Source organism: Taeniopygia guttata, chromosome 19, assembly GCF_048771995.1.
Source record: "Taeniopygia guttata chromosome 19, bTaeGut7.mat, whole genome shotgun sequence".
NCBI lineage: Eukaryota > Metazoa > Chordata > Aves > Passeriformes > Estrildidae > Taeniopygia > Taeniopygia guttata.
This window is the reverse complement of record NC_133044.1, coordinates 10,661,883-10,686,954: the sequence shown is the minus strand read 5'-3', so window position 1 is coordinate 10,686,954 and position 25,072 is coordinate 10,661,883. Positions and strand designations below refer to the sequence as shown.

The 25,072-nt window shown below is 52.7% G+C and overlaps 2 protein-coding genes across 3 annotated transcripts in view; both read right to left on the bottom strand.

The window, feature by feature from the left end:
• Positions 1–1,040: 1,040 nt before the first annotated feature.
• SUPT4H1 (SPT4 homolog, DSIF elongation factor subunit) lies at positions 1,041–3,483 on the bottom strand. The gene is given in 5 exon segments (NM_001245621.1): positions 1,041–1,421; positions 2,413–2,466; positions 2,644–2,699; positions 2,810–2,916; positions 3,378–3,483. Coding segments are annotated over 5 exon segments (363 nt in total). The 5' UTR covers positions 3,456–3,483; the 3' UTR covers positions 1,041–1,353.
• Positions 3,484–4,220: 737 nt separating this feature from the next.
• RNF43 (ring finger protein 43) overlaps positions 4,221–25,072 on the bottom strand; it is a 60,297-nt gene continuing 39,445 nt past the window's right edge. For both annotated transcript variants that reach the window (XM_072937324.1, XM_072937325.1), the window contains 8 exons: positions 23,093–23,215; positions 18,758–18,832; positions 17,279–17,410; positions 16,670–16,771; positions 15,827–15,982; positions 15,238–15,340; positions 13,258–14,772; positions 4,221–7,203 (listed from right to left, as the gene is read on the bottom strand). In XM_072937324.1, the coding sequence (XP_072793425.1) occupies positions 7,160–7,203; positions 13,258–14,772; positions 15,238–15,340; positions 15,827–15,982; positions 16,670–16,771; positions 17,279–17,410; positions 18,758–18,832; positions 23,093–23,215 (2,250 nt within the window). In that variant the 3' untranslated portion in view covers positions 4,221–7,159. The remainder of the gene's footprint in view (positions 7,204–13,257; positions 14,773–15,237; positions 15,341–15,826; positions 15,983–16,669; positions 16,772–17,278; positions 17,411–18,757; positions 18,833–23,092; positions 23,216–25,072) is intronic.

Here is a 25,072-nt window from a genome sequence, read left to right as displayed (position 1 = left end):
GCAATCCAGCAAGCCTGAAGAATGATTCACCAGTCAGTTCAAGGGCTTTGATTTCACCGGGCATGTGTGAAAGTCATGGTCAACTCCCGCTTTTGACAGCAGAACCGAACCTGCTGCTCCCTCTACCCAAGAGGAGAGTCCAACCCCCAGACCAGGGAGCTCTCAGCTCTTTCCACAGAAGGTGACCTACACCTGGAGATGTTTGCTGCAGCTCAGAGCCCAGCAAGGACTTGACTTGGCCCTGGTCTGCACTGAGCAAATACTCATTACTTCAGCACCACATCTGCAAGGGCCTATGCAAAAGGTGGCTTGAGGCACCATCCCCTCCAGCCTCCCTGTGCTCCAGGCTTCTCCCACCACATTTCTGCTCCGGATCTCCACAGGAGGCCATGCTCTGTCTGACCTGGGGCACCTGGGACTCATTTCTCATGGCCAGCTCTACAAACCAGAGCAGTGCAGAGAGGGCATCACCTCTGCACTCCTGGCAGTGTCACTCCTCAACCAGTCCTGAATTCCCTGTGCTGCAGCTGCTCTCATCCCAGACCAAGTGCAATTTTCAGGCTGTAATGGTATTCCATTACTTGTCTCCAGAAAACAAAATTTGAGCTTTCCAGCTCCAGGATTATCTCAGGGAAAAAAAGAAAAGGATTATTTCACAGAGTTACTGATCGAGGACTCGGCCCTTTTTCATCGATGGGTGCTGCTGAACTGAAACAAAGTAATTCAAAAAGAAGGCCAAATCTCTCAGGAGTTCAAGTGTTACAGGCTGGCACTTGTAACAGTCAGATCTGCAGAATAGGAGGCTGGGTGGGTGTTTCCACCCATCCTTGTCCACGGCACCCATGTGCAAGACGTGGTGCTGCCTCCCAACCAAACCAGCAAAGGGCTGATCTTGGATCTTGCTCTCAAGGCAGGAATGTGGCCCATGGCACAAGCAGTGACAATCGCAGGCACCACAGTGTGGCACAGGCAGAGGGGTGAGTGTGAGCCCCCCCACCTCACCACCCTGCAGTGGTGAAAACAGTGACAGTGACAGCCTTGGCCAGGCAGTGGGTTTTATTGAACTATTTACACAACTATTTCCCAAATCCCCTCTTTCCCACACCAATTGTAAAAAAGCTTGGGCATCATGATAAAACACCCTTTCCCAGCTCTACTCACACCCTCCCCCTGTCAAGGCTCAGATAAATGTCTGTGGTGTGGTGGAGTCTGGGGGTACTGAGCAAAGGGAGCTGAGCCAGCCCACTCCGAGTCCAGCCCCATTTCCCTACAGGATAAAGCTCAGAGGTTTTGGAGCAGTGCCCACTGCCTCTTCCACGCAGCACTGGGGTCTCCAGGCAGCACACGGGACCTTCAGGTTTTTATGGCTGTGTCCCGAGACTTGTAGGCCACGCCACGGCTCTTCAGCTCTCGGACGATCCCTGCAGCAAGGAGACAAACACATTTCAGTCTTCTCCTGGAATGAAGAGCTCTAGGAACATCTGGTGATTCTGTCATGTAGAACTGGACAATTATCTTAATTTCACAGAATCATGGAATATCCCGAGTTGGAAGAGAGGAATGCACAAGGATCATGGCAGTCCAGCCCCTGGCCCACACAGACACCCCAACAATCCCACCCTGTTAATCCCTGGGAGCAGTGTGCAAACGCTCCCGGAGCTCTGCCAGCCTCAGGGCTGTGACCATCCCCTAGGGAGCCTCTGGGGGAAGAACCTTAGCTGATAATCCCATTTACACCCAACCCTGGGTATTTCAGATGTGCCTGGGCTGTGTCAGAAGGCCTCAGCTTCCGGCCTCATGATGTGTCCAGCTCCTTGCCAATGCAGGGCTCAGTCAGAAATAAGAAACCTGGGATTCCAGACACAGGCATAGCTTTCACAACAGAGGTTTGGGATTCACTCCTGAGTTACGAGTCTACTCTGGGCCTACATACTGGGCAGGAACTCAGCTGGATGGATGATGCCCTTTCTGCATTCCAGAGATGAAGCAAATCCTTTGCAACCTCCACTCCATTTGAAAACACACAAATCCACCATGGCATAAGTCCTTAGTGCAGGAGGAGGGGTGTGCTCACTGTGATTGCCACAACAGCACCCCATCCTGCAAAACCCTTTTCTATAAACAAAACTCCATGTTATCCTGGACCCGAATGGTTTGAGATGTGCCCACTTTCCAGAATCACTCATTAATCCCAGTTTATCCCTCTGATAGTCAAGCTTTAGTCAGCAGTTTACAATATAAACTTCTGGCAGGTGCAGTGCTGAACCGTGAAACTCCCTCTCCAGTCCAGCAGGCGACTCCTCCTAGTCACCCTTGCTGATCCTATCACACCTTTGCTGATCCCATCACCCACATGGCATGTTCCCTGTGCAGTGTTCAGAGCCCCAAACCCTGACTCCATCACACAGGTACCTTGGGGCAGGCGGCCAGTCACAGACACTGCATAGACACCTGGCTTGAAGGTACCTGCAGGAAATAAAACTCCAAGTTATCCCACATGGACCAGCCAAGTGGGAATCCTCAACCTGTGCAGATGTCCCCTCACTGACGGGGCAGAATCCCTTCCACAGCCCAACCAGCAGATTCCCCCTGCCCCTGAGAAGGGTTTGCAGAGAAGGGATCTCCAGTTCCCAAATTACTCACTGATCCGCTGCCACTTGGAGACCCAGCTGTCCTCAGGGCTCATCATGGTGATGATCCTGCAGGAGGGATGGCAGTGAGGGGATGTCTCCTGGCTGGGTGACCCCACAGTGCCGTTTCGGTGTCCCCAGGCTCCTGGGAGACCGCGTCCAGGCCCAGCCCCACTCACCCATCAAAGGAGGAGCTGGTGCAGTCATAGACCATCTCACGGTTGCCCTTCATCTGCAGATACGTCTCGCAGTTGTCACAGCCATCATACTCGAACTGGTCGATGGTCTAAGGGAACACTTGTGTCAGAGGCCGGACCAGCCGGGTGGTCGCAAGGCCGGGAAAAGGGAGGGAACCCCGGGAAGGAGGATTCCTGCCAGGACGGGGGCAGGCGGGAAGCGCCCAGGAGCTGCAGGAGGCAGGGCAGGGAGAGAGGCCGGGCGGGAAAGGCCCTGGCAGGAGCGGGGATGCCGGGCCGGGGTCGGGAGGTCCAGGCAGGGGAGGGCCGGGACAAGGAGAAAGGGCCGGGAAGGGCAGAAAGGCTCGGGCCGGGGCCGAGAGGAAACAGAGCCAGAGCAGGGAAGGGTCGGGGCCGGAGCGGGAGGCCCGAGCCGCCGTGAGGGGCTGGGACCGGGAGTGCCGGGGCCGGGAGAAGGGCCGGGCAGGGGCTGCAGGGCTTGAGGAAGGTCCAGAGCCGGCGGGAGCGATCCCGGTGCCGGCCCCTGTCCCCGTCCCCTGGCCGGTGGCACCTTGACGAGGGAGCAGAGCAGGCAGGCGCGCAGGTGCCGCAGGTCCTTGGGGACGGTCTCCAGCGAGATGGCGGCCATGGCTACCCCGGGGCCATTCCGCGACTGCGCCGCGGCCCCGACCCGCCCCGGCAGCGGAGCGGCCCCGCCCCGGGGCTGGAACGAGAACGGGAACGGGAACGGGAACGGGAACGAGAGCGGGCACGGGAACGGGAACGGGAGCGGGCACGGGAACGGGAACGGGAGCGGGCACGGCCCCGCCCCGGGCCTGGAACGAGAACGGGAACGGGAACGGGAACAGGAACGAGAGCGGGCACGGTCCCGCCCCGGCCCGGGAACGAGAACGGCCCCGCCCCGGGCCTGGAACGGGAACGGGAACGGGAACGAGAGCAGGCACGGTCCCGCCCCGGGCCTAGAACGAGAACGGGAACGAGAACGGGAACGGCCCCGCCCCGGCCTTGGATCCACCCTGGGCTCGGGAACGAGAGCGATATCGGACCCGCCCCTGGATCCGCCCCGGGCACAGCAACGAGAACGGGAACGGGAATGGACCCGCCCCTGGATCCGCCTCGGGACAGGAACCGGAACGGGATCGGACCCGCCCCTGGATCCACTCCGGGCACGGGAGCGGGAACGAGAGCGGGCACGGTCCCGCCCCGGCCCTGGAACGAGAACGGGAACGGGAGCGGTCCCGCCCCGGCCCTGGAACGAGAACGGGAACGGGAGCGGTCCCGCCCCGGCCCTGGTCCGCCCCGGGTCCGAGCGGGAGCGGCGGGCGGGGGCTCCGTCCCCTCGGGCTCCTCCGCCAGCGCAGCCCCACGCACAAAGAACAAACTCAGGCAGCAGACGGGTACATGGATAAATATATTAGTAAATAAATATATTTCTGAGCACATCAGCATATTCACACATCTTTGTGTTTATCGGACATAAATACACAGTTTTGCATACATATAAAACTTTTTTTTTTTCTGTGTCTGGTCTTTTTTTTTTTTTTTTCCTGGGTCATAATTTATTCCCAAATCCCGAGAGCCAGGATAGACTCAGCAAAAAAACAAACCAAGAAAAAAAAAAAAAAAAAAAAAAAACAACACAAACGAAACAAAAAGCAACAACAAAACGAACCGATATTCACATTTCCAAAGGATCTGAAGGATTTGTGCAGGAGGAGAGATATGCAGCCAGCCCGACCACATGCCCAGTTCAGGGGCTCGGCACTCCTGGGAATGGGGTCCCAGCAGAAGGACTGGACCTTCAGTTTGGATGGAGGGAGCTTGGGATGCCCTGGCTTCCATCAGTTTTTGGCTGTGACTTGGGATGCAAAGAAGGAAAATGAGCTCTACATCACTGCAGGAATGCTGGAGAAATTCTACGGTGGAGCCCACAGGCACCAAGCACTCAAAAGCATCACCCAGAAGCAAGAGGCAAAGAACTGTGAGGAACCATTCCCTATTTTCTCAGATACTGCCTCTTCCCTTCCAGGCAGCCAAGGATACTCATCCATCTACTGAAGAGGATCTTTCAAACCCAAGTTCCCAGACAGTTCCTCCCTCTCCTCCCCGAGCCCCCACCGAGGCAGACCTGCACTCCAGCATTTCCTACGTGAACAGGAGCAGCAGCATAAGGTCGGGGGACACCTGTAAGTAGGTGCTGCCCTGGCAGCCTGGTAATACTGCAGTGGGGAGTGGAGAGGGTGCAGCTTTCCCAAAGAAGCTTGTGGCCCACAAATTTAGAAATCTCCTGTTAGGGATAAGGAGGCAAAGAGAGGACTTTAGAGCTGCACTTGTTCTTTTGAGCAGTGAAATGCATCCCTGGAGGCCCTCTGCCTTCCTGACTCCTAAAAAAAGCAGTGGGAGCACCCTGACTTCATGACCCTCCCCCTCTGTTAAGCCTCTGAGCCCTCCAGGATGGTCAAGGACACAGGGAGCTGGTTCAGACAAGCCACAGACCAGGAGTACGAGAAGCTGAATGGGATTAATCCAGACCCGCTCCTGGATTTTTCCTCTAGTTTAAGACTGACTTCCCTGCACAGGAGAAAACTTTCTGAGCTTGTGTCTTCTGCTTGCACTGTAGGACAAACAAGAGCCTGGAAAGGTCTGAATTTAATTCTGCAGGGTTCTTTGATGGAAGATATTCAGCTCTTCCCTAGACTGAAAGGTCCCACAGGGGCCTGGTCACAAGGAGACAAGGAATGAGCACTACAAGGGAATAATGCTGGGTTTAAAACAGTGCTATTGGCTGATCACTTGACTGTCAGGGACTGATTAGCAACTGGGACAAAGATGCCTTTTTCAAGGATTAAGGGCAGCAAACCCCGTAAAAAGCTTTCCCACTAACAAAGGAAGGCAGAGGATTATCCTGAACTGGGATTGCATCACGGGAAGCTTTACTGAGCAGATGGGAAAGTCTGTCCCTACATCAAGTTTCAAATTGTTAAGAGTTGTCTTTAGCTCCAGTGCTGCATCCTCACCAGTGCTTCCTTGTCCTTGGAAGCACTTGGTGCCACAGAAATCTGCACTTCACATGGGAATCTAGCTGATTCTTTGGCCTGACTGATCATTTAGGGCAGTGAATCTGACAGGAATTTTCTGCTGTTTTAAAGCTGCATGGGTTCTGTATTTTTTGAATTTGGCAGGTTTTATTTTGCTTGAATGTCTGCATATTATGAGATGTAGGAAATAAGAACCAGTGACATTCAGAAAAACCCACAATATTCATAAATGGGGGGAGTGGGAACGTATTAAACTAGAGCCTGATGATTTCTCAAGTTTTCTCCCTGAATCATCAAGCTGTTGGAAAAGACAGAAAAATCCTTTTGAAGGATTTCGGGAGTCTCAGTATATGAAGTTAAGGCTGGGTGATGGATAGGGCTCTGCTCTGCATTTATTATGGAGGCTCTTGCTGGGAATTTTTGCTGTGTCTTGGGGCAATAAGAGGAAGGAGAGAAGCAGAAGCCACATGACCTCCAGATTTTCTATTACTCCTGTGATGGGAACATCTAAGATATGTTTGAAATATGCTCTTAACAGGGCTGGCCATGACAGCTATTTAAGGGTAGGTGGAGGAGTTAGGGGGTGAGTGAGAGACTTTGTTTGCATTGCCAGATGAGAGGGTGGATTCTTTGCAATGGAAAGAGGCTGATCCAGCTCCTTCCCAGAAATGCTGACATCCCTGTGTCTTCCCCTCTCCTGCTGCTGGCAAACAGTCAGTGGCTGAGATGGTGACCAAGTGATGAGAGCACTTGGTTTCCACTGAAGTCAGAAGCAGCACCTTGCAGGGCAGCCCTGTGAGCGGTGAGATGGAGAACAGCTTGATCCTGCGTCTGAAATAAGCATGGAAAAGTTAATTGAAGAAATCTGGCTTTTGACCTAAGTGAGGAAATGAAGTCAGGAGCTACCAGGCCACAGAAAGTAATTTCTGCAGCTTTTGGTCTCGAAGGCTTGTTTATTTTTGCAGTGTTTAGAAAAACCTTCTGTGGCATGAACACGCCAAAATAGCAGCTTGCACTCACTCGGTGAGCTCTCCCGGGGAGCCCTGCCCAGCTTGGAGCAGCGCCATGGGATGATGAGGGGCTGCCTGTGCCTCCAGAGGAGACAGGCCTGGAGAGCATGGCTCTGTCTGTGTGACTGTCAGGGCGTGGGGACGTGTCAGGAGACCACGAGTGGCCCGTTGCTCTTGCCAGTCTGTGTCTCAGCAGGACAGGGCTGGGCAGAGCCAGATGTGAGAAGCTCCATCAACATCTGTGTCCACTCCAGCTCCCAGTGAGCAAACAGGCCAGTGTTTTATTAAACTGAGTGTTCACGGACATCCTGGACCTCCTCTTCAGATCCTGCATTCAAAGAAAAGGAGAAAGAAAAGCGTCAGCTACACCTGGCTGAACATTCCCGGGCTCTGCAGCGGCTGGGGCCTTGACCCAGCAATCCAGAGAATAGATGCTGCAGGAAAAACCACTAAGTGAAAGCTACTAGAAAAGCCACTAAGCCACTGAAACAGGCTCCCCAGGGAATGGTCCCAGCCCCGGGGCTGCCAGAGCTCCAGAAGCGTTTGAACAACGCTCCCAGGGATGCACAGGCTGGGATTGCTGTAGTGTCCTGGGCAGGGCCAGGGACTGGACTGGATGATCTTTGTGAGTCCCTTCCAATTCAGATTATTGCATGATTCTAGGAAGTTTCTCTCAGTTTTTCAGAGGGAATTTTCTGGCCACCTCCCAGCCAGCTTATTCCTCTAAGGTGAAGTACAATAAAATCTTGAGACATCAAGCTACTCCTTATATATTTCAGAGGAGGCAGGCTGTGGGCACCCTAGGATTCACATCACTGCTAGGTGTTTGCTTTTGAGGCTCTTTAATGTTTGCTCTTTGTGAAAATCTGCACAGCTGATTCAAAAATTATTAGGAACAGAAAATAACACCAATTCATATCTCACAGAGCCCGGGGGCAACAGAAAATCCAGGCAGTAAGAGCAGAGAGCAGTGATGTAAGACAGAAGCGACACATGTTCCGCAGTGTTCAAGAGGTTGCACAAATTGCTTCTGAGCCCAGCTCAGGCCCAGGCTCTTGCCAGCCCCTTCTGCCTGGAGAATTATTGACAGGCAGGTGCTGAGCAGTTTACTTGGAACCATCTAACAAAGGGCTGCCTAGGAAGGTGCACCCAAGTCACTGCTCCAGACAGCCCCCTTCTCTCTAAGTCACTGCCTGTTGTCACACACATCACAGTCCCTTCCCAGATGTCTCTCAAGCCTGCTCAGAACTCTTACACAAGGTCAGCATAGCCCAGCAAAGGCATACAGGCATTATTTTTCCTATCTCCCTTTTCCTGAATGTTTCTGAGATCAAAGGGAAGAAATGCCCTCTTAAGAGATTAATCGAGGGCAATTTAAAACAGCTTTTCAAAACATCGTAACAAATTCTTCTTGGTTATATATCACCAGCTGTAGGAGCAGAACCTTGAAAATTAAATATGTGGGAAGAAAACAAACAAATGAGATTCTGCTTGGAAATGCATAACTAATCAATGTGGGAAAATGAACGCACATGGTGTTATACATGTACACATGTGTGCAAGCATGGCCATAATACCTGAAGACGGAGTGTAAGCTCTCTTGCATTTGTGACTTGAGTCACAAGTATGTGGAATAAGCTGATTCCAACTGCTTCCTTTGTCACCATCTTATGTGCAACCCAAAAAGAGACTGTCCAGCTTCAAGCCCTCTGTGTTCACATGCCTTCAGTCTCAAATATCATTACTAAAATATTTTCTGAAAGCTGTGCCTGCATAAGTGTCCCCTGCTTGTGCTAAGAAAAGATCATGAACTGGGAGAGGTGGGAGAACCCTGGCTGGTGAACTGGCCATGGCAGGGCAATGACCTGAAGCACACCTTTATGACACCACAGAAATCATGTTCTTTTGGGTGTTAGGTTTTAAGGGTGGTCTTTTTTTGCCCTCTAATTCTTTCCCCCTCCCTAGTAAGGTTAAAAGAAAGATGTGTCAGGAAAAGAGACTCAGGATGAGCAGGAAGGAGAGGGGGAGGATGTCGAGAGCACTGCAGGTGAGTTTTCCCAGGGAGAGAAATCAAGAGATTTCATCAGCCTGTGTTGGAGTAATGTGGCTGTTCTGGGATGCTTCCCAGGTGTGCCAGGGCGGTTCAGGAAGCCATCCAGCTGGAATTCACTGCCAGCTGCCTGTCTTCCCTTAAGAGGATCCATCAGCATTGCTCCAGGATTGATTCTCCAGGGACACAACTCCCAGGTGTGCTCTCTCCAGGCAACAGAAGAGTCAGGGATGCACCTTTACGCAAAGCCCGCGAAGAACAGCTGATAGAGGTGCTCAAGGAAGAGGCATAAACTCCAAGATCATGCAAGGCTCCTTGGGATAATCCACAAGGTTATTCCCTGCAATGCCAGTGCATGGCACTGCCCGCACAAGTGGAATTTCTCCAGGGGCTGTGGACCAAGAATTCAGCTTCACCTGGCAGCTGGGTGAGGTTAGCACCACACCTGGAAAGTGCTGCATCCCACGGGAGCACCAGCAGCTTCTGGAAGCCCTGGTTTAGGAACTTCCTGAGCCAGAGGGTGGATTTGCATCTCTGCATTTGCCTCTTGATCTGGGCTCTCAAAAAACATTTTACTTCTGGCATCTACATCCCAGGGGCAACCAGCACCAGTTTCACTACACACCACGTGTTGCCTTTTGGATGTTTTAAAGCTTCTGGTTCCCATTTGATGCCATCAATTACTTTGTTCTAAGTACTCTCTTGTCTGCCTTCTCTGCTCTTTATTTCATATCCTCTCTTCCATATCCTCTGCTAACCACTTTTTTTCCCACATGAAAGTCTCACTATTCTTTCTATTTTCTCAGAAAAAAACATTGCTGGGATTGTACCAGATACATTTCTGCCCTTCTTTCAAGGGGCAGAAATTATTTTCCTTTCTTTTTCCACCCTTTCTGGTGATCAGGAGGTGTGAGATCACCAGAGGCTTACACAGCTGCATAAAGGCACTTTCTGCTTGTTCCACAGAGTGGAACAAGCCAGCTAATGATAATGATAATAAATAATGACAATAATGATAACAATAGCATTGTGATTTTTACTTAAAAGTGGCTCTGCTCGTGTGTGGCATTTTGTGCTACTTAGAGGGGATTTTACCCCTGAACAGCCCAACAGCTCAGCAGCAGGAGATCCTCCTGTAACACTCTGTATGCAGTTTTAATGCTTGACATCCTGATGGATTTTATATGTTATACACTTTGCTATCTCCTCTCCTTGTCCAGGATATTTATGAGCTTGCTGGAAGGTTCATACAGTTGCAGAACTCCACTTTTCTCCTTCTCTGAGTAATTCTCCTCCATTAGTCTGATCTGCACTCTTGTCTCCTTTTTCATTGAGTTATTTACCTGTGGGAGCAGCTTCCCTTTTATCCTTTCAGAGCTTCCTTCCCCTAACAGATCTGCCAGGCGTTATCTCTCCCGACAAAAACTGGGTTGCCTCCTCCCCTGGTTTTCACATTTAGCCATGTGCCTACAAGTCAGACCCTGTATTTGAATTTTTAACAATCTGCTTGGCTGGAAAGTCAGGCTCATCGTTCTGTGGCTTCAGCTATTTCCAGCTGATATTGCCCTCAGCTCTTCCTCCTCGGTCTGGGCATGGATAAGAGACTGCAGTCCACATTCAGGATTTATCAGCTGTGTGCTTGAGCCCTGCAGGATGCCCAGTGGGTAATCTGTACCCCTGGCAATTTGTTACTTTCCACTGTATTTCAGAAGTGCTCAAACTGGTGATTTGATTCCTGAGGGATTCTGCTTCCCCCTGCCCTGAATGAAGCAGTGCCAGGTAGGAACCTCCCTGAGCACCCCCGTGGTGATCACTAATGCAATAAAGGCAGTTTGCTCTTCTGCTCTGCACTTACAGCCCCTCAGCATCCCTCAGACTTGTGTTGCTCTCTAGATCTGAAGAACGCCAGGCAGTCTTGTCCCTTCCAATGCAGCTGGAAACATTTGCATTAATAGTCTGCTTTACACAAGCAGTTCACAGCAATATTCCCTGGCCTGTCTCTCCATGGCTCTGTACTTCACTTGGCATCCAGCATCCAGCTCTGTTCTGATTTCCTTCTCCAGCTACACCTTGGCTTTGGAACAGCAATTTCCAAGTGCCTTCTCTGCCCTGCTGCTTGACCAGCCCTTTTCTGGGGCTGTAAATGATCCCTGTGCCCAAAAGCACAAAATCTTTTGACTGCTTATTTTAGCAATATTCTCCTAAGACTCTCCTGTCTATGTAGGCTCCTCCTTGCAGCCTGTGCTGACGCAGTGTGATAAACCTAATGCCACCCTCCTTCTGCTCGGGGGCAATTGGGGATTTTTGTGTCACTCATCACTGGACTTCACACTCTTCCTAGTGCAGTGTCTCTCCCTTGCCACCAGAAGAAACACAGCTTCCCTCTCTGTAATTTCACCTAGGAATTACAGGGTCCCACTCTTTGCTATTCTTTTAAACTGGGTTTCTGAAAAGTTTATGTCAAAACTTTTAATTTAAAGCTGGGCTTTCTAATTCATCCACTTATATTTTTAGCCTTATGCCATTTATCTGGAGGCAGACATGCATTTTTCCTTGGTCTCCTTGTCTGTGTTTTGTGTCCTGCTTGCATGGGACTGTCTACTGAGATTGTTCTTTGCTCTTTTTTACTTCTCTATTGATTTATACCTTCCCCAAGATAAAGAACCAATGTGATTATAATTCAGAGGCTGTGTTATGTCAACCAATGTTTTCAGCTTGATGGCTTTTCTGCATAAGCCCTGCACAAGCTTTGTGCTCTGTTCTCTGCTCTTAATAAAGTCAAATCCTGCATCTGTGTAGTCTCTCAATCTTGCAAGGGAATTCTGACTCTTTGGGTGGCCCTAAAAGCATCCATAGAAGCTACTGCAGTAAACAGACACAGATTCACAGCACTTTCAGATACATTGGTCCTTATACCCGCTGGAATGGGGAGGGAAGGGGGAACAAAGCTTGGTGTGCTTGGCAAAGCAGCTGGCACTGGCTCTGGTGGGGGTCAGGGAGGTGGGCACACACTCTGGCCATTGGCACCATTTCTATAGACACAGAAGCATCCCAGCATGGACCCTGCAAAGCCTAGCACCCTGTGTTAGGTGCACAGACTCCTGCTCTTGGAGCCCTCACAGGTTCATTTGGCAGCTCAAAGCAAGCCCTGAGCAGCCTGCCCTGAGCCAGAGGGCTCTCTCCATCTGGGAGGGCACCAGCGCTCAGAGCTCTCTGCAACCAGAGACATCTCTGCCCTGATGCCTCCTTATCTCTCCAAACACCAGCATCCCTCCAGGCCTTGGAAGAACCTCCCTAACACCTATCTGCAGTGTCAGGCACTTCTGCACCTGGGAAAAATATCTGTTCCTGAGAGTCTGGGAGGCCAGAATGCTGCAGGGAGCCAGGACCATGCCCTTCCAGCCTCCCCTGCCCTGCTGCCTCCACAGCACCGGGAGCCTGGGCGTGGGGTGGGACTGGATAGACAAGCACTGGGAGGAAGTTATTATCTCTATGGCACAATGGGCACAGTGAGTCACAAGTTTAAGGCCAGTGTTTTAACAGAAATTAGACAGCCAGATCTGTGTTTGGTACCTAAATCAAAAGGATTTGCCCGAGGACCTGCAATGAGTCAGTGGCAGGGCAAGGAAACGAGCCAGGCTCTGCTCCCAGCCAGCACCTGTCCCTGCTGACTCGCAGGTCGCTGCCTTCAGAAGACCTGAGAGAGCAAGACCTGGGAGCTAAACTCAGGTTCTTTTAAAGACTCGTCTCAAAGGCATTTTCCCTCTCTTTGTGAGAGAGCACAGCAGTTAGGCAGAGGGCCAAACTTTAATTACATCTGATTTCCAAAAGACTCTAAAAAGCAACTCCCACGCAACAGAGGCAGGTGAGAAATGAGGGATGTGCAAATCAAGCAACTCAATTAGTCTGTTCTACTACCCCAGGCCACACACACTTCCTTTCTCACTGGTTCCAGTTAGCTGGGCTTGGCTAAAACAACTGGAGCCCAAAAAGCCTTAATAACAACTCTGCCAGTAAGACCCCCAGACTGGTGCAAGGGCACTGAAAAACATGGCCCCACTCCTTCCTTTGGGAGATATTCCAGCTGCTAGAGATGTTCAATTAAAATTAGCCACCTTATTTCTCAGTTGCAGTATTTCAGGGTTTGGTGCGCTCTTTAACACACTTGCTCATCATTCAGGCCACCACCCTCACAGGAATGCTCCTGCAGTCAGTGTCCCTGCAGGAAAACCCATCAGGAAGGTACCAGGTGTCCTGGCAGCTGCAGTTCCTTCAGCAAACTCCCTTCTCATTCACCTGCTTGCTGCCAGGAGAGGCGAAGGCCAGACTTACCCTGACCACCCTGCTGAGATGGGCAGTGAAGACGGACACTCAGACTGTGTCTGGGGGTGCACGTCCCTGAGAAATCTGCAGGAACTGAGTGGTTTCTCTCCCGTCCTGACAACCCCTCCTCCTGCTTCCTCAGCTCGGAGCTGGACTGTGGCACTAAACATTTCCAGAGTGGGCGGGAGCCACTGGGCAGGGGAGCACTTGGGATCAGGGGCTGAGCTTCGGGAGAGCAGCGGTAGCCAGCGGGATGGCTGGGAGGAAGGTGAGTGTCGCAGGCTCCGGGCTCGGCCGAGTCCTTGGGCAGCAGAGCGGGGTCAGGCTCCAGGTGACACTTTCTTTTCCTTCGGTGATGCCTGCTCTGTAAGCTGTGTCTGGGGGGCAGTGGGACAGGTGGTGTGCCAGCTGCTCCCAATGGTCTGTTGGCATCTACACCGAAGTCCAGCCTGTTTGGGGAAGCAGAGGGGGCATGAGGGGGCTCCTGGCCTTCCTGGGGACAGGCTGGCTGGCCCGCTGGAGCTGCCTCCTGCAGCATGACACTGCTTTCCAGAGGCTGCTGAGAGTGATGGCTTTTCTCAGTCCTCTTTTGCGTCCGAGCACTGTGGAAGGCAACCTTGGCCCCAGAATACCGGGGTTTGCGCTGCCCGGGCCCCTGCCCAGGGGGACGCTCTGCGTCCTGCCTGTAGTGGTGGTGCTGGTGGTGGTGGTAGTGGATGTGGCTGAGCACCTGGGGCTTGGCCAGAGCAGCCCCCCCGGGCACCATCAGCTCCAAGGACCGGGGCCGCCTCTCCCTGGGCGGCCGCAGCTGCTCTTGGCCGCGGTCTGTGGTGGGGCCCTCGGAGCTGCAGTACACGAAGGGATCGTAGTCGCTGCTGAGGGAGCTGCGGAACGTGGAGCAGCTGCCGTGGATGCCCTGCAGGCTGACGTCTGTGCAGTTCAACATGGAGTCGCTGGAGGAGCCGTGGCAGGGCCCCGAGCTGGAGTCACTGCCCGGCCCGTCGGCCAGGTACCCGCTGTGCTCCGTGAGATAGCTCTCCCCAGAGCCGCTGCTGTTGTGCTGGTGCCCGTGGCCAAGCCCTCGGCGCAGCGTGGGCACGCGGTGCTGCTTCTGTGCCACGGCTGCCTTGGGTGCCAGACAGGGGGGCTGAGGCTGAAGGGGACATGTCCTGTAAGGTGCCAGCGCCTGCCCGCACGCAGAGGGGTTGGGGTGCTGCTGCCCCAGCAGGCCTGGGGCCAGCGGTGCCACGTGGCCACAGGCCAGCAGGGAGGTGGCTGGTCTGTAGGGCATGTAGTGGATGGTGCCAAAATCCAGCTGGGAGAGCTCTGGAGAGTGGAAGAAGGGGTTGCTGTGGGCTGGCTCTGGGGGAAAGCTCCTGAGGCTCCTCTGAGGATATGCTTGTGGGAGGTGGTAAAGGGCATGTCCTGGATGCTGGCGGAAAAGGTGGAGTCGGCGCCCAGGCTCCATTTCCTGAGGGACCAGCCTGGAGCTGGCAGCCATGGCCTGGTCCCCCGAGTCTCTGGCTGTGAAGAAAGAAGGGAGCATACAGCACACATCCCACAGACCAGAGGGGAGTATCCAGCACATGTCCCACAGCCCAGCTGCAGCAACCCCGACACTGATGCTCCACTGCCCTCCCACCATGGCCCCATGTCCCACCTATACTCTACAACTCCTCGCTGCCAGCACCAAACCAACCTGATGGTCCTGCACACTCTTCCTGCTGCCACGACCCTGAGATCCCACCTTCCCTTCCCCACAGGTGCCAGGACTGGAATCCCTCCTCTTGGTGCAGGTCACAGCCCAGCACCTCACTGTACCCTGGTGGGCTCACAGGGACTCCTCTCTGTGCACACAGTCCCCTGTCCACTCTGTGCACAGGGACACGAGGACCTGCTGATCCATCTCCCAAGAGTAGCTGGAGCTCCTGGGCACAATCCTGCACCCAACCCTGTCCTCAACCAGGAAATGCCGTGTCTGAGCCCTACCAAGAATATTGAACATGCAAAGTGGACATGTGTGGTGTTGCTGCAGCCAAGGGTCAACACATTCCCGATGGAACTCGTGGGCGCACGAGATGATCCGCAGCTCCTAGAAAGAAGTGGAGAGGAGGAGGATGAGCAAGGAGAACCACGTTTCAAGACCTGGGTCCTTCTTGATGGAAGTGAGCTTTGAAGGACGGACAGACGTCTAACAGTCAGGGATCTGCAGCCCAACTATGCATGGAGGAGGCTGTGGAGCACCTCCGGTCCTGCTCTGTGAACATCCAGAGTGGCGCAAGCCTTTGGGAATAGGGAGATTTCAGACTGGGTGCTCTGGAGCAGCAAACTCAATTTTACCCTATTTCAGCATGGGCATTTTACCCCACAGCCACAGCTGGAGACCTGCCTGGAGACATGACTTCAACAGAGGCTTTATAGCCCAGGGGCAGGCACACCTCCGTGGATGCAGTCCCTTTCCAGCACTCAGGAGCTCAGAAGGAAGCTCTCACAGGCTCCTGCCATGCTCAGCTCCCACTGCTGACACCCCACCTGGGAAGCCAGAGCCGTGAGTGCAGCAGTCCTGCCCAAAGCCTACCTGGCCCTCGCTGAACTCCTCGAGGCAGATGGCACAGACCGGGGCGGAGCTGCAGCTGCTGGCTGAGTCCCAGCGCGGGGCCAGCCGTGCCCGGGGCTGGTAGCGCCGTGTGGCCAGTTGCCCAATGGCCTGCAGGGTCTGCTGCTGCACCGAGTCCTGCAGAGACAGATGGGGCTTGAGGAGAGGCTCAGCCTTACTCTGCCATCCCATATTCAAAATGGGATTATCAGAAATTTGGGGACGATAACCCATCTGCAGAGGTGACTTTCTGTCTAAGCTGACTCAACCAGAGTAGGCTTTGTCTCCAGCAGGAGAAATCTGGCCCTAGACATTCAAATCACTCAGCAGTGCTGAATTTTTGATCCCCAAAGGATTGTCTCTCTATAGGACAAATGAGATAGTCTCAAATATGGAAATACATCTGCAGCTGGGAAGATGATTATTTAATTTGTTAATTTATATTGTGAATATTAAATCATACAGTCATAGAATTAAAGAATGGCTTTGATTAGAAGGGACCTTAAAGCTCATCTTATTCCACTCCCTGCCATGGGCAGGGACATCTTCCACTACCCCAGGTTGCTCCAAGCCCCATCCAGCGGGTCCTTGGACACTTTCAGGGATCCAGGGGCAGCCAGAGCTTCTCTAAGCACCCTGTGCCAAGGTCTTCCCATCCTCACAGGGAAGAATTTCCTCCCATATCGAATCTAAATCTCTCCTCTTAGTTTAAAACTGTTCTCTCTGTCCTATCACTATCTGCCATTTCCCCTCCCAAAAGGAGTCTGTTTGTGCTTTTCCTGTATTCCTGTTTGCTCAGACATGTCTGCTCCATGAGATCCCTACCTGAGTCCTGTTCAGCTGGCACTTTGTGCGGACAACAAAAATCAAAATGATGACAACCACAGTGCTGACCACTGTGAGAAGAATCCACATGTCGTAGTCTGGCTGTTGGATAAAACAGGACAGAAATTACTCTTGTGTGGAAATTACTCTTGGTGGGAGTTAGAGGCTAGGGGAATCTCCATCTCTTCCGGACCATCAGTCTTGGGAAACATCATCCTTGGCCAAGCTCCACCTCTTTGTTCTTTACAGGTAAAAGGAAAAACGGTTTGCTCTTTTCTGCACATCCATACAAGAACAGAGTATCTCTGTCTTGCAGCATCTCAGCTCCCTTGAGACCACGGTCTAAGGCAGCACAAGATGAGAAAATCAAGGCTTGGTCTTACTTGAAGACAGAGAATCCCCTTGCCTCACTCATGATGTTAAAGCAAAAAACCCAAGTAAGCTGAAAGTGGTTTTGAGCCTTTACTTGCAGCAAGTTTGAATGCTAAAGACAACTCCTGCAACAGGCCATGATCTCCATCCCTGAGGAGGAAATCTCAGCCTCTCTGGGAAGGCCTAGCAGGTTGGGAGGGAGGATACAGGAGGCAGTGGGAAACATGTGTCTCTCACCCAAGCTGGTGGCTCCTTGACCTCTATCTTCACGTGGGCCTCTCTGTTCTTGTTCACAACGCCCATGAGGAGCTCAGCGTCATGGCCCCTGATTAGGACCACAGGCTGGCTGAGGCCTCTGGGCTTCCTCAGCTGCAAAGAAACAAACACAATGATGGCTGATCCAGAACAGTCAGAAACAAGCACGATCCCAGCCCCCCAGGCGCGTCCATTCCTCATGATGCTTCTTGCAACACTTCAGAGACCGACTGCTCCCTCAAGTTTACACTATCCCTCTGTGATGAATCAGATGGAAGCTTCTCTTTTATCAGTTTTCCAGCATGGATTTCTTAATTTTCCCTGCTGGTGACTCCTCATGCACAACCAGCCATTGCTTGGTGTTTCTTGAGCTCCTTTCAAGCCCCTGTGCAAAAGCTCTTGGTCCCTCCTCTTCCCTGTGAAAGTGCCAACAGCACTGCCAAGTGCTGTTTTCACCACAGAAATGCTTCCTCTGCTCTGGAGCCATCCAGTTCCCCTCCTCCCTAAGGATATTCTACTTGTTCTGCTTGTCACACTGGCAGTCTTCCACTGTGGTTCAGGCAGCATGGCACAGGCTGGCTCAGCAAGTGTCCGAGCCTGCTCTCCTCCAGACTGACTTGGATCAGGGTGGCCATCAGACCCCTTCTGTACCCTGGGGGAATCCAAAGGTCGGTGGACAGGGATGGAGATGTGAATGGAGGTCCTGGTGGTCAAGAAGACCATGGAGGCAAGGCCAAAGGCTCTGAGTGGCTGATAGGATTTGATGCTCTTGGCTTTTGTGTACCAAATGGGAAAGCTGGAAAAGTGGGAGCCAAGGCTCGGGGTAGGGATCAGAGTCTGGGATCTGAGCAACATCAGCATCACCTCACGGACCTGCATTTGCTACTCTGTTTCTCTGGCACCAGAAATTAAGATGCAAGTGCATGAAGGAGCCACGAGGGATGGATCCAGCAAGGAATCGGCCAAGAGCTTAGATGAGGTCAGGCACCAGCTCCCCTGTCTGTTCCCTACCTAAAACTGGATGCTTTTCATATCCCTGACTATCTGGATGGGGAATTGATTCCCTTCCAGAGATGACAACAGTGCTGGGGAAAGGACCTTTGGAGGTGTCCTAACCAAGGTTATCCATGCATCAACAGCAAAGCAGGGTGCCTTGGAAACTTGAGAAATCTGCTTTCTTGAGGCACACTGGGCTGTCTGGACTATGTGGGATGGGGAAATTTATGACTTCCCAAAAGGAAGCATCCAGCTCCTCGCAGAAACGTTTGATTGACCCGACAATGTCTTTTGAGAGCATGGATGTGTCATGGAAAGTGTCTGTGCAGGGTAAGAGCCAACACCCAACACCAGCAGCATCCTCCTGGGACCTCCCACTGGTGGCTGGGGGGTCCTGCCCTGAACACATTTCTGGATGGGACAGGAGCACTGTGTTTTAGCTGAGGGTATCACTGGGGTCTGTACCTGATCAGCAGCACTTTCATCATCGGTGATGTCAAAAAGGATCGCACGGGCTCCACGCTCCCCTGCCAGTTTTGCCTGTCCAAAACAACAGAAGCTTCAGTGGACATTTTGTACTGCACCCTGTGTCCACACCTGCCATTGGATCCATGTCTGCCTTCTGGGCTCTTCTCAGGAGAAAGAAGCACTTGTTTGGACTGAGGAAACCATTCCTACCTCAGTTCCTGACTCGTGTTGGGCTGCAGCCCCAGCACTTGCCAGAGCCCTGTGGCTCACGAGTGGTTTCTTGCTGAAGTTGTGGAGGTGAACTACTTGGTGGCGTTGCAGTCACAGCAACACATAAACCTAACCATTCCCCACCTGTCCGCGTGCCAGCTGCTCCCTTGTTTCAGAGCTGGATGTGCTGGGGAGGGATGTGCAGCCCTGTTAGCCCTGCTGACCCCCATGGACAACAGGAACTCCCACAGGTCCCCTGTCACCAGGGCTGTCAGAGGGCCTGACTCCCACTCACGCTGCTCTCCCTGGTTCCCCCTGCTCATCAGGGAGAAGCTCACGTGGAGCCAGGGCTGCAGGTCTGCTCCAGGATTAGCAGTTCCATGGAAGGGACAGCTCAGAGACCCACCCAGCCGAGCACACATGCCACCCTGATGAGGTAACCAGCCAGGACCTGCGGGTCACCCACCTCCTCCCAGGAGCCCAGCGGGCAGAGGCAGCCCCGGGAGATGGAAGGTGAGCTGGGCTTGGCCCTTTGATCGGCCTGTGCCGAGGGCCAGCAAACAGGAGCAGCACTGCCAGAGCCAGCCGGGGCCATGGGGCACTGCCCTTGGCACGGCCGAGGGGCACCAGCTCCATCCCTGCTCCGGTCACCTCGGCCAGGAGCAGTGGGGGCCTGGGTCTGGGTACAGCGATGGGAACGGGGCTGCAGATGGTCGGGAACAGGCAGCGGTGGAGGCTCTGAGCTGCTGATGGGATTTAACATTCATACAGAAGCTGGAAAAGTGGGATCAAGGCTTGGGACAAAGATCAGAGAGACTGGGGATTGAAGGAACCCCAGTATTTGCCAGCACTTTCAGGGGAAGAGGACTTTCAGGGAGTGAATTCCATCTGATAGGCTTTGATGAACAACAAACAGCTCCACAATGAATTTATCCTGCTAAAGACACTGACTATGGGGCAATGAACAACTGAGACTGGACAAGTGACTTTTCTCAATATCCTTTTGACTCCTGTTGCAAAGGATACACTTCGGGTGACCAGGGCCAGGGCCCAGGGAATGCCTGGAGCTGTGCTGGGGCAGGTGTAGGCTGGATTTTAGGGAAAGGTTCTTCCCCCAGAGAGTGCTGGCACTGGCCAGGGAATGGGCACGGCCCCGAGGCTGCCACAGCTCCAGGAGCCTTTGGACACCACTGCCAGGGATGCCCAGGCTGGGATTGTTGGGGTGTCTGTGCAGGGCAGGGGCTGGACTGGATGATCCTTGGGGTTCCTTTCCAACTCAAGATATTCTGTAATCCAGTTCAAGCCTTTCACAATTTTCTTGATACAATAATTGTCTCAATATTAGCTGTCTTTGCGCTGTATCTCTTCAGCAACATGGTACAGCTGAGCTCCCTCTTTTAGGACTGAAACGCTTCTGGTGCAAATAGGTATTTACAGGATGATTTTGGAGATCTCAGCAATCTGACAAGCAGGTTTGCAATCACCGGTTCATTCAGAAATAATAAAAAAAAAAGCCTCCCAAAAAATTTACAAATTATGATCAGAAAGAACAATAAATCACTTTGAACCGATTCCAGAGGTCCTTCCTATGCCTTCCTCTCCTCTAATACCTTCCCTGTTGGTTTTAGCTTTGGACGTTGAAGCAGTGACAGAATTTAGGAAGCAGGGAAGTGCCTCAGGTGGCTGGTGGAGTTCTCCTCGTGCTGGGCTGGCCAGGGCTGTCCGTGTGCAGGGCTTGGCTGGGTGACAGCTGAAGCAGAGGTTGTGATAACACTGCACATGGCTATTTTTATCATCATTGATACAGCCCTGCAATTCCACATGCAAAGCTCTGCCCCAAGACACACTTGCCAGGAAAACAAGGTTCCATGTCCAGTCAGCACCAGCCACATCCACAGCTACACCCCTGCTCCAGAGGAGTGTGTGGGATTTTGAGGAAGAGACCTCAGCATCCCTGCCCATGGCAGTGGCTTAGGATGCAACGATCTTTTAAGGTCCCTTCCAGTCCCAACCCTCTTTTGTGATTCTCTGATCTGTACCATGTTGGAGGGAGGGAGCTTGGCAGAGGCTTCAGGAGGATGGAGAAGCAGACAGGGAGGAATTGCAGGGGGTAGAGGATCCATGATGCAAGGCAGGGCCCAGGGATGTCACCAGCTTAAGGAGCATCTGCTCTATTTCATGGCTAAACTACTCCTGTTTATGGGAGAACTGTGAGCCTCCATTGGTGAGATTTTAGAGTAGGAACACCTGCAGGATTGCAACTGCTGTCATGTACAGCTGGATGTCAAAATCCAGTGCTGGATCTGGCTCTAATAACAGAGCAGTGATGACTGATGGCCAGCGAACTCAGTCTACCAGGTGAACTGAGGGTTTCTTTGCTTTGGGGGGTCTAGGAGTCCTGGAGAAAGGATCCAGGTGGATGAGCAGAGTGCAGCAATGCACCATGTCATGTCCCCACCATGCCAACCTTCCTCAGCTGATCCTTGGACTTGGTAACACACTGGTACCGCCAGTGCTGTGATCAGAGTCTCAAAGATGAAGGACAAAACTAGTGAAACAGAATCCCAGAATGGTTTGGGCTGCAAGGGACCTTAAAGCTCATTTCATTCCACCCCCTGTTATGGCCAGGGACACCTTCCGCTAGACCAGACTGCTCCAAGCTCCATCCAACATGGCCTAAGCTTTGAAACCTTTTAACACTCTGAAATGGAAGATGGGCCTTTGCAGCTGCTTTGTCCTCCTGTTCACGATCCTCCACAGCAGCTGCACTAACCAAACATCCTGGGGCATTCTGGCATCATGTAATGGGCACGTCTGGATGGACATGGGAGAGCTGGAGGCACCTGCCCAGCCCTTTTTCTTGGGTCTGTCACAAGCTGCCCAGGTGGGCCCAGGCCATTTTCCAGGTGTGGGGTAACTGACAGCAGGCTGACAACTCCATCACACTGGCTCAGGGCAACATCTGACACCAGCTCCAGAGCAGCAGCATCCCAAATTTAGGCTGGGCAACCCAGGAAGGGATAGGTACTGCTGCCTGTCTGCCTCTGCAGCCAGGGGGAACCAGCCCTGGGCTGGCAAATCCACAATGGCATCACATCCCTTTCCTTACTTTTGATGCCACAGCCTCCATGAAAAAACTCTGCTGTGAAGGAGCAAAACCTGGGTGCGAGTTTTGCCTGCCTTCTTCATCTGAGCTGCAGGAAACATGGAAAAGGACCCTGTCTCCATCCCCACCACGTCACCACCAGCAGGAAGAAGGCAACAGGCTGAAATCACCTGAAGGCAATCCAGGTAAAGCCAAGAAGAGCTGAACAAGGGGGTTTTCATGCTTGTACAACACTTGCACAAGCATGAAAACAGCCCCACGTTTGGTAGAGAGACAATCAAAAGCAAAAGTCAATGTCATCCTTATCCATGCAACTTAATCAGAATCACAAAGATTTTAAGGCTTAAAATGACCCTTGTTCCTACCTGGCTTCCTTATTACCAGAGAATTGGACCACTGACCTCAGCTTTTGGCACAGGAAGTGCTGTTTCACTGAGGTGTCTGATCCAAAGACCTCTGAGACCTCCCAGGGCATGAACTGCTAGCAAGTCATGACCCACTAGTTCAGCTGCTCTGCATTTATCTCACTGCTCAGCACTGACTCTTCCCGTGCCTCATCCAGTGAAGTACTGCGGCATTATTTTTGGAAACAGAGCCACAGAAGATGTCTTCTGTGTCCATGTTTTCCCACAGGCCAGAGAACACAGAGAAACACAAATCACACAGACCAGGAAGCAACGTGAGGCTGTAAAACAGGAGGGGCACAAGGCTACTGGGCAGCAAAGAGTGTGGGATGTTGGATAAGATCTGATATCCCGGAGCTGCCAGGTAAGGGGGAACTCCACACCTTTTACAAAGTCAGGGAGTCCAAAAGGTCAAGGGATGGCTGTTTGGGATGGCTGGCACGGCATCTCTGGCAAAGGACCCCTTCTGCCAAGGATCCTGCTCTGTCCTTGTCCTTTTCTCTACTTCCCCACAGCTCTTTCCTACCCTGCTGCCTCCTCCTCCCCTTTTCTTTGCTGCACCACAGGTTTCACTTCCAAAGCTGATGCCATTGCAGGCATTTTTGCACTTACTTTGTTGGCCAGGGACAGGCAGGGGTTGGGATCCCGATCCGGCTGTTCCAGCTTGACAATGGTGATGAACCCCGATTCCGTGTGTTCATCCTCGCTGGTGTTGCACAGGGATAGTGGGTGGGACTGCAGGACAAAAGCAAGGGGAAACTCAGATCCTGGGGCTCAGCACTGCAAAGGGGACTCAACCCCACACTGCAAACTCTCTGGACCTGCCCAGAGGTGTAGGACCCCCTGTTGCTGGGTGTCACCATCACACTGCTCCACCCCATGGCCCTGCCTGAGCCAGTGAGGCTTTGAATGACACAAAAGAACAACCACTGCCCCAAGCTGAGTGTCACCCCAGCCACTGCAACCACCACCCAGAGCCTGGCTGGACTCTGGAGCCGGAGACCACAGTTCTCTGGCCTCCAGCTGCGCCCCACTGACCCCTCTGGCACTGGGCTTCCCAGGAAGTTGGCTGGCAGACAATTCCCTCAATCCCAGGTTATACCCATTAGAAAAGTGCCAGGAATGCTGCTGGCAGTCACAGGGAGGCTTTTTGCTGCCTGTGCAGTGATACAACCCAGCACCAATCCCACATCCACAAGCACACAGCACTGCAAAGTTGGGAAGCACCACAAAGCCACAGAGCTGCTTTTGGTAGCACCAAGTCTTGGGCATCAAAACAAGAACAGATCTAACAAAACCATGAAAGTAGATTAAAATTATCAAATCCTAGGATGATAGCATGGAGACCAACGAATTCTAATGCCGAGTGCAAATGGCTGTGGCTGTGAGGTTGTGTCCAACTCCTAATCATGTCTGGAACTGCTTAAAACCAAAGTAAAAGCAAAGGATTTCACTGAAATTTGAAATATTTTAAAGTAAAAGTTTGTGTCCTTTTGTCAAAGCACTGGTATCCCTGAAGGTGTCCCTGCCCATAGCAATGGGGACAACTGGATGACCTTTAAGGTCCCTTCCAACCCCTTCCAACCCAAACCATTCTGGCTGGGATGCCACAACTCAGACTTCAGAGTACAGGACATCAGACAGAGTGCAATTGTACCAAGCCAAGCACCACAAACTCTAGAAATCCAGGTTTTCAGGGAAGCAATCGGATCTGTTATGGCTTGGAGCAGTCAGGGAAGCTCCCAAAAAGCCCCTGCTCCCTCGGAGCGCTGAGGTGCTGCCTTGACCAACACCGACATGGCCTCCAAGTACTCGTGATCCCGCTGGATTTGCCCGGAATGGCATCGCTTTGTGCTCTGCTTGCCTGCCTGGGAGCTGGGGTGAAGATGTGATCATGGCTTTGGGTTAATATGTGCTTGCCACAGCCACAAAAAAACACCAAACAGGAAATGCAGAGTGTGTCTCAGGGTAGCTCCAACAGCTCAGAGGGACCCCATCCGAGCCTTCCCCGGGCTGCTCCTGGAGCTCTTAGGAGCTGTGTCCGAGCCTGGCTGTGACACTCACAGGGCAGTGACAGTCCTGAGCTGGGAGCAGCCTCTCTGTGACCAGAATTGATGGGGCTGATCTCAGCATTAGGGTGAGGGGGCCTGACACAGGTGCCCAGAGCAGCTGTGGCTGCCCCTGGATCCCAGGAAGTGTCCAAGGCCAGGCTGGATGGGGCTTGGAGCAACCTGGGACAGTGGATGTTGCCCCTGCCCATGGCAGGGGGTGGAACAAGATGAGCTTTAAGGTCTCCTCCAACCCAGGCCATTCCATGCTTAATGATGAACACCAGGAATATGAGCAATGGGCCAAGCTGCTGCACCTCCAAATGTGCATGGGGAGCATATGGAAAATGATGGCAGCTGCTCTGGAGCAAGACTCAGATGATAAATCTGGGGAAGACCTGCTGGTACCTGCATCTGAGACCCTTCCCACGTGGGCAGCTGTCCATGGAGCTGAGGCAGAGTAGTGGACCCTCATTATTCTGTGCTGGGTCCCTCACAGACATGCATCAGGCTGGAGGCTGAGCCCAGAAGCCTTCTCAGCATC